This window comes from Rattus norvegicus, chromosome 17, assembly GCF_021556685.1.
Source record: "Rattus norvegicus strain SHRSP/BbbUtx chromosome 17, alternate assembly SHRSP_T2T, whole genome shotgun sequence".
Lineage (NCBI taxonomy): Eukaryota > Metazoa > Chordata > Mammalia > Rodentia > Muridae > Rattus > Rattus norvegicus.
In genome coordinates this window covers 31,534,229-31,546,840 of record NC_141550.1, presented here as the reverse complement: position 1 = coordinate 31,546,840, position 12,612 = coordinate 31,534,229, and the positions used below count along the sequence as shown (strand labels likewise).

Here is a 12,612-nt window from a genome sequence, read left to right as displayed (position 1 = left end):
GGTAAGAGTATTTACCTCTCATATTATCTTCAACATTGCTGATAATAATGTTAATAACACATTGCAAATAAAAATTAAAATAAATGTAAGTATATGAGTGTCTTAAATAGGATAGGATCTCCATGAGAAATAATATTTCATTACTCATATTTAACAATAGAAGAGTAAATGTAACGATCAAGTTGAGAAAAAAGAAGAAAGAAAAATTCTAGAACGGTATTTGCAGTAGGTTCCAAATTTGTTTGTTTGCTTGTTTGTTTGAGGCAGGTATTAAATGTAGCTCTGGTTGTCCTAGAATTCACAATGTAGGCCAGGCTGGCCTGAAACCCACAAAGATCCACCTGCCTCTGCCACCAAAGTGTAAGATTCAATGTGTATGCCACTATGTCTAGTTATATTTCCAATTTTTATTGTTTAAAAACAATCCTGTAAATAAATATTACATGGATGATAATATATAGAGAAAAGTAATAAAAATGTCAGACAAGATTGTTGCAACATATATGATCTGTGCTTTTCTAAAGTTATCCACTGGCCCATAAGCATTTATTTTCTTTTTAACCTGAATGAAACTCCATTTAAATAAAACAACTGATGTCACAATAAATTAGCAGCTAGCCTAGTGGGAACTCATGGACTTTACAGAAAGTGGTGTGAGGTTTGAAGTTGAAATTCCCTTATGTGAAAATTTGTAGGGTTGTGTGGGTCCCTCCTCTGCCACAGGGCACGGCCTGTCCAGGGAGGCAGGATGTGAGAAGTTGACCGAATTTACCCCACACTGTCACTGGGCAGGTGTTGGGCTGAGCACAGGACACAATCGGAGCTGGCTCAGGAATCTCTGGGCCTGTAAGTAGGCCAGGGCTGTCTGGGTCTCAGACTCTCAGACACCCAGGCGCTGCTTGATGCCTCAGAAGAGCTGAGAACAGAGTTGGGGTCCTCCGGCTGGACCTAGCCTGGGGCCAAGGGGGAAAAGAGGAGGGCTCTGGCTGGTCAGGCGAGGAGAGACTGGCTTGATGGTGGGAAGCTTGGGTTGGCTTTGTGACGGCTGCAGCTGGCAGTAAATGTAATGATCTGGAGTGCAGAGAGGCTTTCTTCAAGAGATTAGACCACGACTCTGTAGGCGAAGGCCTTCTCTGTGGCTCCCCACTGCCCAATGAAGAGGCAGTGCATGGTTTTAAGGCATTTATTGTCATGGTAGAAAGTGGATGGGTAAAACCATACCCCACTTCTCAAGGTGAGCCTGAGATTAAATACCTTTTGCTGGGAGGAATGTCTGGAAAAGTTCATTGGCTAAGCCTTCAGGCCTTTAGGACCCCATTATAATGAAGATCTGTCTTGAGCCTATGTGACCTGTGGTCACACTCTCTACCTGTGGAGGGGTTAGGGGTGTTGACCTTACATGACCGAAGGCCACAAATCTATGGAGAGCTGTGGCTAGTGACAGGGGCCTGGTGCCCAGGAGTCAGGCAAAATGCCAACTGTCCCTTCAGGGTCACTGGTTTTTCTAACCTTAGTTCAACCAGGAACTGGGCTGCCTTTCATGGTTCTGCATAAATTCAAGTGGCTGTGTGGTCCTCCTAAGCCTTGGTTCTTCTCATCTGTTAAATGACAGTAATAATATTTACCTCAGAGAGATGAGGGGTGGGAAATGAGGTGAAAGTACTTCATGTGTAACAAGGATCTGACAGATTGCAACTTTATGCTATTTTTGGTACTGTTATTGCTATTGATGTTACTAAATTACCCTCCTGCCCCATCCCCAACAAAAAATATTAGCTAAGAATGTAGCCTAGTTTCCAAAAGGCAGGACATTTCTGAGGATTTTAATTTAATTATTCCACAGTGCACCTGCAAAATATTTTCCCCCTTACTGGGCTGTTACACTTAGAAAATTCAAACTAACTACAAATATAGCTTAAGAAGAACAATGATCTTCTATAAAGCTGCCACCACACACTAGAATGTTGACAGCACCCCCAAACCTCATTCCTTTACCTTCTCTCCAACTAAGTTCTAATCTGAGTCTTTAGATATCAGTTGCCCTGATTTTCTTCATAGTTTTACCATTCGATGTGTACTGTAAACATAACTTCATGCCAGTCCAGGGTTTGTGTGTGAATGTATCCATATTGCTTGTATCCTTCTGTGTCTTTTTTCTATAAAAATCATCTGTCTCTGGTTTACTATATTTTCATGTCTGCTAGTTTTATTTACACAACATTGCATTGCATGCGTACTTATCCAATATTCCATAACTATACAGTTTATGTCCTTATTATAGTATTGATTGATGTGTTTTTGGTTTAGGGCTGTTATGAATCCTACAGTGCATGGTTTGATACATTTTCTATTATTTTTATCACTATGTAGGAATTTTCAAACATGTCTTAAATATTATGTTGATATGTTGTATTTTATTTAATAATATTTATAAATTTATTTATACCTTGTTTATTATATTTTACTTTATAAGTGTGTCATAATTTGAACTTCCCATAAAGGAATTTGTTATGAACTAAAGCAGATCCAGTATTTTCATATGTTCTCTCAACATCTCTTATAGAAAAATCCTTTTTTTTCACTAATTTTTAAGATAGTCTTCTTCCTGTGGTACTACTTGTATGATTGGGGACTGTCTTTTGAGAAGCTCCTTCACCCACTGAGGATATCTTGATATCCTTAGCACATTTGAACTGTTTGTAGACTCAGGTCGTTAGTTTGTAGATGCACACCTGTAGCCTAGAGGCTGGGGTGGAACTGAATCTATAACGGAGTCTGGCGGTCGTTTGCATCGTACACTATTGGGTGTTAGGAGCTGCAGACACGGAATAGCTCGCCACTCATCAAACCCCCTTTCACTTTCTCTCAGGGAGATCGTACAACTTCCGGTCCCGGAAGGGAGGAAACTGTTTGATCTTCCATCAGGTTTGTTCTTAGACTATTGGTACTTGTGCTGCTGTTTCCTGCTTTGCGCTTTAGCTTCTTGCCGCCTGTGCCTACTTACAATGTTGAATATTAAAAGCAGAAAACTCCTTAAACTGATATCGCTGAAAATAATTTTTCTATCCATAATTCTTCAGTGTATACAACTTACAGGTAAAGATGTGTCACTCTTCCGTGCAGTCCCCAGTCCTTGCCCTTTCTCATTCCTTACTCTTTCTCACGTCCTTTACTTCTAGCACAACATTGGGTAGAAATGGTCTGACGTTTATTATGGATTTTCTTAGGTGAAACTCAATATTATCATTAGCTTTGTTTCTGCCATTCTGGTTAGAATGGAATGACAACCATTGTGATTTTAATTTGCATTTAACTTTATATACTCTGTCTTGGAACTTTCACCCATTTATAACGGGGTTACTTTGTTTTACTAGAACAGTGAGGTCCCTTTCCATATTCATAACACAAATCTGTTTCTCTGTTTCTTCATGTGTAGGTTGTCATTTCATTTTCTTAAGATGTCTTTTTTATTTATTTAATTAATTTGTTTTTGTAGTCCAGGCTGGCCTCACATTTGTACAGATTATTTGGTCTCTGCCCCTCAACTGCTGGGATTACAGGTGTGAGTCACCATGCCCAATATCCACTACTCATCTAACAAATGCATTTAATTTTAATAAAATCAATTTTACCACTTTCATAATCAACACTACCTGTGTCCTCTCCAATAAACCATCTACACAAAGCTGTGACATGGTGTCACTTTACAAAACTCTCCATTCCTCGAGACTGATGATCTCTGTTGAATTCATTGTTTTCATGTGGGAGCAGGTTCGCCTTTTCCCCTCTCTTCTGGATAATTAAATGTTGGCTGAACTAATCACTGATCTTCAAATAAATTCTAAACACTTTTAAAGGAATGTTTCTTGAATTTTCCCCCTTTTCTTTACCATTCAATCCAGCAAGAACATGGCAGAACCCAGTGTGTCCCCTGGGAGTTCCTCAGAGACTCAACTGTGTTCACAACCAGTCAGTGAGGCCACTGATGAAGACCTAACTACAGGCCGGCTGGTGGTGCCCACATACACCCCCAATGTCTGTGTGGTAAGTGCTCTGAGAAGGTGCTCCCTGACCTACCAACCTGAGGCCAGAGCAAAGCTGGGGACCTGGGTGCTTTGGGCCTTCCAGATCTTGGAGAAAGTGTGGCTCCCTGAAAGGACTGCTCACATCTCTCCTTCTTGCCATTGGTCTTCCAACACAATGCAGCATAGGAGAAGGAAAGAATGTTTGGCCTGTCCACCACATCTCTTTCATCAACCCCACTACTCTCAAAAAGGACCTTTTTTTTTTTCTTTCTACTTTTTAGCTCTTCATTCTTCCCAGATGACTATTTTACTTTTACCTCTGAAAATGTTTTCCCTTTCCCTTTTTCTTTTTGGAAAGCTTCTCTAAATATCCAAATCTGCAGAAAGTCTCCATCTAACTTTTACTACTTTAAAAGCCCCAGTCAGGTGGCTTCCCCAGAAGAAACAAAATGTTCCAAACATTAGCCTTGAGCAAAATGAGTTAAGCCTACACATCAGACCTGCCCAATTGCTTTCACCCACTGAGTTCCAGCACACCCCACAGCATGTGAGGCCCAGGACTTGGCACTGAGCTGGCAAGGGGAAGAACTTTACCCTCTGGTGGAGGTTGGCAGGAGTAGTGGAAACAGACATAGTAACTGGCAGTTGGGATACTGCCAGATAACTGCTCTGAGGGACAGTCAGGGTCAAATAAGCATATGGCAAAGAGCAGCAAAACGGCCTGGAGCCAGGGAGAGGCTAACAATAGCACCTCTATGCAGAAAGGTAACCAGGCTTCCAAACCTAGTGGAAGGCTAGAAAGGTACTCTAGGGTGAGGCAGCGAGGGTGGGCAGCTGGATTTGAACATACAAGCTACCTTGAGTGCTTCAGACCATTAACCATCATAATGGCTGCTGGTTGAGGCAAAAATGAAATCATGAAGTTAAGGAGGTGTCTTTAGTTAAGCTTTGTTGTCTGTTAGTCAAGGACTAATACAGATGACTGCCAAATGTTCAGAAGATAATGACGCATGCTTTCCCCAATAACTTGACAGCATTTAGTATTAGAATGGAAAGCTCAGAAACTCTTATTCTGATATCGGCTGGCTGTGTGTTCTGCAATTCAGTTCTGACACCACACTGCTCAGTTAGTGCATCCTTTACTGGTCAATACCAATGCCCTTTACTGGTTAATAACAATGCCCTTTACTGGTTAATAGCAATGCTCTTCACACAATGCCTCTTCCCACTTTAGACAGAACCAATATCCTAAGAATCACTTTCACGTCTTATAAATTGCAGTGGTGGCAGACAATCCACACAGAACTGGCTAAAATGAAAAACTATACTTAAGAGATTAAAGCCTTATTATAAAGGAGACACAAAAGGAGGGTGTGTGAAGGGAGAGGAGCAAGCCCTGACTATGAAATCCTATGTACTGTTGACAGTAGGCACAACCCTGTCAAGGACTCCAAAACCTTTGACCCATGGGACATTGGAAAGGTGGTTCCCCGTGTGGGCCAGGCCAATGATGACAGGCAAAGTTCTCCTCAGGAGCCCAAGTGTTAGTGTTTCAAAACAATTGGACAGTGTGTGCATAGGCTAGCAACTTCAGCTTCCTCTTCCAGGCTAACTAACACCACCCCCCAACCTGTGCCCCAAGCCACACAATACACATCTGCCACAGTCTGGGATGCACAAATAAACATGCTGAGATTTCAGGTTGTAAGACATCGAGTTCAAAGAAACTTCCACCATATCCCAGCTATCCTCTACATGTGTCTGTCCTTCTCCATTCCATCTCTGCAGCTACTGAGGATTCTGGGGCCCAAGCCATTTGCAGGCCGGGTAAGTGTGTTAATCAGCCTTCTATTGCTGTAACCAAACACTTGAAACAGCTTTAAAGAGGCAAAAGCCCATTTGGACTCACAGTTTTGGAGTTTCTGCAGAAATAGTGGACCCCATTGTTATGGGCCTGTGGTGAGGCAATTGAGCAGCAGGGTAGGAAAATGAAGGGGAAAGAGCAGCCTCATAGCAGCCAGGGAGGCAGGGAAGGAGGGAAGGGGAAAGGGAGGGAGGGGGAGGAAGGAAGGAAGTAGAGCGTTTGCTAGGATTCCAATATCCTTTTCAAAGATGCCTCTCCAATGACCTACTTCCCACTAGGATTCATCTCATAAAGGCTCTATCATCTCCCACTAGTGCCATAGGCTGGCATAATAAGGCATTAGCAGACAAGTTTTGGGGGACACTCCGGAGATCCAAATGATAGCTGTAAGGCAAGGGTCCAGGCATAGTGCTCCATGCTCTCTTTTCTTCATATAAAGGCATGACACCCTTCTCACTTCTGTGTGCTCATCACCAGGAAGTTCCACTGGGTTTTTCCTGGAGATTCACCCTCTGGCAAACTGGTTGAATCGCCATCCAAATTCCAACCCCAGGGAACACCAGGCATTACATATTTGCATAACACAGGCATCTTATTACTCAGGAAAACCCCAGATTTGGAAGATCTGTGCCAGCTGGAAAAAGATCAGATAATATTTTTTTCTTACTGTGCTACAAATTAAGTTGGCTAGAGACTAGATATACAGCAAAGAAGTACAAAGCTCTCTGAAGATGTTTTGCAGGGCCTACCTCTAGATCCTACCAGAAACCAGCAAACACATGAGCTATCTCTAGTTGAGCATGTGTGGAGGACACCTGCTCACTCGGCTGATGCCCTCTGCTGTTTCAACACTCATATAAAACAAGATACTTCTCACTGAGCATGCAAAACATGAAGCCTGGGACACGGCTATCCTGAGCACAAGAATTTTGAATGGTCCCCTTTTTTATTCAGCAGTTTCCCCCCTCTTTTCCTATAAACTGCACCTAGCTCACCAAGTGGCATTCGTGCATTTAAAAATGCTTCCTGTGTCACTCTTCAACAGAAGACCTTTGTGTTTTACAAAAATCTGGTGCCACAACATTGGCTTTTATGCGCATCAGGCAGTAGCCTGGCATTAACAGTGTGAACCTAAAATTGAGAGATCAAATCTTCTAAGTTCAGACTCCATTTTAGAGAACTTGAACTTAGGTAAACTAACAGGCCGATACCTAACATTAGTTTCTAAGCTACCCCACAACAAAACCTTGAGCCTAGCTCCAGTTTCTAGGCTAACCCATACAGACCAGTGTTTCCAGGTTAATCTTCCCCAACAATCCAGCATTTCCAGGTTAATTTCCAACAAGCCCACCCCCTGCCTAAGGACCACCAATGCAGAGGGAAGCATAAGTTAAGTTTATGGTTTGACTCCCAGCATCACACAATTATGTTAAAGGCCATAGTAGCTCTCCAATTAGATGCTTGCCAGGTTAGAAACATTCACCTCCGACCTGTTGTTATAAAGCCTTAACCTGTTAGATATTCGGGGCTTCTCTCCACCCAAACCATCCTGCTTGTTGGTGGTGGGCTGAGAGGCCTGAGCTTTCTCGAATAGAATAAAGGCCCTGTTGTGATTTGCATCAGATCAGCTCCTATCTGTTTTGAGGGGTTCACTAACACTTCCCTGGTACCACAAAAGCACTAAAGATTATTGGGAAGTCACAAGTATGAAAAAATTAACTCTTAAAAATCCACACACCTTTATATCAATAGAGGTAAGGGAATAGCATTTGAAAGTCCTACTTGCAGTACCAAGAAAATATCTATTATGTGTTGGATTAAACATAATAACTGATATGGCATAGAAACAAGAGAATGCAGAAGAGAGAGTGTTGAGCTTTGGGTAGGGCAGGGGAATCATGGAGCAAGTGGTAGCAGACGAGGATGGAGGAGCTTTGATGAAAGTGACTGAAGATGGCTGAGACTTGAAAATAAGTGTGAGGGTGTAAGACAGTGCCCAGAGGTTTACCATCCCAAGGATGCTCACAGTACAGCAGCGGGTCACTCTGGTTATGCTCACTGAACCTCTGACAGTAGGTCTGTTCCAGCCTCTAAGGACCCCACAGTTTGCACTCTGACTCTTGAGGCAGGAGATCCGGGGAAGGTGTACACAGCTCAAAGTAAGCACTCAAGCACAGCTGAAAACCATCAGTGCCTCTTTAAGGAGGAAAACCAATTCTAGGTTTGTGGTTTGAATACTTCATTTCTTGTAATTTTGGGACAGAGTTTACATGTATATGTATTTATGCTGATTCAAAAACACAATAAATTTGACTAGGCAATGGTAATACAAAATAGTGATTTTTTTTTTCTTTTTTCTTTTTTAAAGACCTTGGTGGTATGGTTTATTTTTGTACCATCACCACCTAGTGGAGAAAACCTTGAACTTCAAAGAGCTAAGGTTTGAGAAGAAGTGCAGGGGCATTGTACTAGTTTTATTCATTCTGTTCTCACAATGGTCATTGTTCTTCCTTAATATTTGCAAAGAGGGTCAGAATTTAATTTGCTTTACCCAGGGTCACACTGGAACTCACTAAGTTCCAGACAACTTAGTGAAATCTAAGTTAAATCTAGTTAATCTTAAGTTAAATCTAGTTAATTTTCCATTCAAAGGGCTCAGCTCCATTCTTGTTTTGGGGAGTAAGTTATGTATCTTGATATGGAGAATTTCCTTAATTATATGTGTGAACAAGTGGCATTGTGAAAGGGTAGGATGAACATAGAGTAGAACACATGGTGTGTACAAGGCCCTGGCTTCGGTCTCTATCACAAGACAATGAAAGCATCAAGAAGGAACTAAAAAGGGGGCCTCCCAGAGACTGGACCACCTTCCTTTATCCCTGAAACCCTGCTTCTTCCTATATGAGCTAACTATTTGTTCCTCTTTGAATCTAATATTCTTGCATTTTAGGTATTTGGGGGTTGGTCTTGTGCACTGTATATTCACATCTGTGCCCAGAGATCCAGTTACAGTATGGATGCTAACATTGTCTTGCTTATTGAACCATCTCCTGTGTGAATGTTGTGTAAAAAAAAGCTCCTCAGGAGCTGGAGAGGTGGCTCAGCAGTTTAAGAGCACTGACAGCTCTCCCAGAGGTCCTGAGTTCAATTCGCAGCAACCACATGGTGGCTCACAACCGTCTGTAATGGAATCCAATACCCACTTCTGGTGTGTCTGGAGAGAGCGACGTGTACTCACATACAATAAGTAAATATATTTTTAAAAGAATGTTCCCCAATTATCTCTGATTGATAAGTGAAAAGCTGATCAGCCTATGGCTGAGCAGAGGAGATAGGGAGGCTGGATTTCCGATCTTGGCCAGGTAGAGAGAGAAGGAAGACGGAGAGCATGAAGACAGAAGGTAGAGAGGCCATCTGGAGAAACCAGTGTTTGCCATGAGGTGGAGACGAAAGAGCAGATATGAGAAGACACCTGGGCCAGAGGGAGACAGGGGACGACGGGATTTGTCAGAGCCTCCTGGGTCCCCTGCAGTGCTTCACCCCCTTGTCAGACCCTTTTGGGTCCCTTGCAGGATTTGACCCCTGCTGAGCCCTGCTGATGCATGTGGAAGCCTTTTGTTCCTAAGAGAGGAGCAGTCTGGCCCAGTAGTACTGTTCCTTTATAGGCCATTTAAGAACTCAAACTGGATTGCCTGGACTCCTTAGAAAGGGAGGGCAATGATACCAGGCAAATTATAGGCCTTACATAGGAACAATTAGTCAAACAATCTCATTCTTTATATCGCCAAAACAATAATGCTGGAGACAATAATTTGGTATAAAAATCAAATTATAAATACAAGTGCTCAGTATCCTCAATTTCTTCCTGTATCACATAATGGTGTTAATCCTCGAGGACTCATCTTAATAAATAATATCTTAACAATATCTTAATAAATAAAAATGGGGAGTTATATCCCTGTATGGTATACAATTAATTATTTAAATAATGCTCTTTTTTATTTCAATTTTAAAATTTGGATGCCAAGGAACACTCTGTTTATGGCACCCTACAATTAGGCATACTTCTGCCTAGATCCACATATTGGCATGATCCTGTTCAGGTATTTTATATGGGCAAGAGGGCATGTTTGTGTTTTTCCTACAGGATGCTATAGGAGTGTGCCAGCTGCCAGAGTGGCTGGTGAGACAAGCTGATCCTGGGAGCATGAAGATTCAGCTCTCGTGGTTACAGTCCCTGGAGTCATTCCTGTGCCCTTGGAAGAAGATGGAGGTTTCCCCCTCATCTTTTGTCATAACAGAGATTTTATTGTTGCTGCAGTCACTGTTACTACTGCACGTGTCCCATCCCACCACGGCCTGTGCTCCGACCCTCTGTGTACCGCTGCTTGCCGGAGAAGACTGGACTCCAGCCATTACCCTTGCCTTTCCTCATTCCCCTGGCAGCTGTTGCCCCTGACTGGCGTTGCCATTTTGCAGTCTGTGGCTTCACAGGAATGCCATCTGCGTGAAGCTGCTGGAGACCGGGGAACTCAGCCCTGGTTGTGCGAATCGCAGACATGGTTCCATTGCCTGCTGGTTGTTCCAGAGAAGAATGGCCGATCCTGAACTGTCCTGGGAAAGACTTTCATATTTTTGCCACTATTGTAGCAGCCATTGCTGCTGCAGCCACTGTGTCTGCAGTGTCTGGAGTTACCCTCCCCCAATCTATTGTTAGGCAAGCACAGTGGGTAAACTTTCTGGAGTAGTTGCAGAGGATTGGGAACTCTAAATTTTAATACAGGAACGGCTTGACAATGGCCCTCGGTGTTATGGCCCTCTGAGTTTTGGCCCTAAGGCCCTTGTGCTACTTATCACATGCGCAAACAGCACTCCTAGTCCAGGGCAGCAACTAAGCAGGTGTTGTTCTCCTTGGTAAGAGACAAACCTTCTGCCCAAATTGGGCTCAGCCTTCACGAGAAGCAGTTAGCTAAGGATGGGCAACTCTTTGGGACTAGGCTTCGCCTAAGACAGGAAATTCTGAGACTGGCAGAATTTTCCAGAGACGAGAAAGAGGCTTGATATCTCAAAGTGTCCTAGGACAGGCGCTGCTTAAAATTAATATAGGGGGACTTGCTTAATAAAAAAATAAAATAGGGGGACTTGTCAGAGCCTCCTGGGTCCCCTGCAGTGCTTCACCCCCCCTTGTCAGACCCTTCTGGGTCCCTTGAAGAATTTGACCTCTGCTGAGCCCTGCTGATGCATGTGGAAGCCTTTTTTTCCTAAGAAAGTAGCAGTCTGGCCCAGTAGCAACATACCTGGGTGATGGTCTTTTGTCTTCCCAGTCTTTTGTTTTTGAGATTTAGGCTGGTCTTCCTGGATTTCTCCTTAGTAAATTGGGGACACATGTTCGGTCTTGAGCCAGGGTTTCCCACTGTGCTTCCTAGATTTTTCTACCTGGTCAACTTGGGGTATATATTCGGAAAATAAAGCTACAGAATGGGCATTCTTTCTTAACACGAATAACCCGTGTGTGTGTGTGTGTGTGTGTGTGTGTGTGTGTGTGTGTGTGTGTGTTTTAGTCCCGCAGGCTTACGCCTGGCTCTTGGTGCCGTGTTGGTGTGGGCATCGACATGGATTGGCATGTAATGAGGTATTAGTAACCTTAGAGGGTTAGAACAGCCCAGAACCTGTTCAGCTTATGGTTGCAGCCTGTTAATAAACTTAATAGGTCTTCATGTCATTATTCGGGAACTAGAATGGGATCAGATGATGTCTACACTTAGGTATGTAACAGAATTTGTAATTTCACTTCACATTAACTATTGCCAATTTACTTCATAGCACAAGGTAATTAAACCTTCAGTGGGGAAACAGTAAATCAAAAGTTTCTATAGTAACTCACAATGGTATATTGTTAGGTAGTAAAGTAAATAAAAACTAATTTTTTGACAAGATTCATAAGTCTTCATTTTCCCTTCACATATTTATGATTATCAACAATAATCCAGTATAATAAAAGTTTGATACTTTTGGTACCCCAAGGTGTTTGAGAGGTTGAGAATTCTAGCCTTAGCACCTTAACAAGTCACGCTCCTCTTAATTTACCTTTATGTGTTTAAATATCTTTTAAAGACTTAGCACTTCTTGCCTAGGAAGCGCAAGGCCCTGGGTTCGGTCCCCAGCTCCGAAAAAAAGAACCAAAAAAAGAAAAAAAAAAAAAAAAGACTTAGCACTTTTACATTTGCATGCTTTGCCTGCTGTGTGTATGACAGTGCACCACCTGGGTGCAGTGCCCCTAGAGGCCAGAATAAGGAGTGAACAGTTTTGAACCACCATGTGGGTGCTGCAAACTGAAAGAGGAACCTCTGTAAGCGCAGCAAGTTCTCTTAACTACCGAGGCTCCTCTCCAGCCCCCTTTGTATCTTTAAAAAGGGGTGACTTACAGAAAGGCATAATAAAAATCATAAGCAGTAATACATAGATGTAGACTACCACACTTATTTTTTTTTTAATGTTTTTTAAAAGTAAAAATAAGATTTGAGACAGGGCCTCATTAGGTAGCCCTGGCTGGCTTGGAACTCAATATCTAGACCATGCTGGCCTCCGACTCTGAGATCCACTTGTACTTAGCCTCCTGAGTACCAGTATTAAAGGTACACAGCACTACACCCAGAGAATAATTTATAAATGTCTACGGTACTCATTTCCTGTTCCTGTCCTGTTGCAAATACCTTTAAGGGC

General features: G+C 42.6%; 1 protein-coding gene across 3 annotated transcripts; it reads left to right on the top strand.

Moving 5' to 3' along the window:
• The first annotated feature begins 2,869 nt into the window (after positions 1 to 2,869).
• Positions 2,870 to 11,821, top strand: LOC148000104 (uncharacterized). Of its 3 annotated transcripts, XM_087591695.1 has the most exons (4): positions 2,897 to 2,925; positions 3,903 to 4,044; positions 5,814 to 5,852; positions 10,037 to 11,815. In XM_087591695.1, exons 2-4 carry the CDS (start codon positions 3,910 to 3,912, stop codon positions 10,346 to 10,348), a joined length of 486 nt encoding a protein of 161 aa, XP_087447821.1. In that variant the 5' UTR covers positions 2,897 to 2,925; positions 3,903 to 3,909; the 3' UTR covers positions 10,349 to 11,815. The 3 variants fall into 3 exon arrangements, 1 of the variants encoding a protein (XP_087447821.1); XR_015641262.1 differs by lacking the exon at positions 5,814 to 5,852 and having other exon boundaries at positions 2,870 to 2,925; positions 10,037 to 11,821; XR_015641263.1 differs by lacking the exons at positions 2,897 to 2,925; positions 5,814 to 5,852 and adding an exon at positions 2,936 to 3,096 and having other exon boundaries at positions 10,037 to 11,388.
• The last annotated feature ends 791 nt before the right edge of the window (positions 11,822 to 12,612 follow it).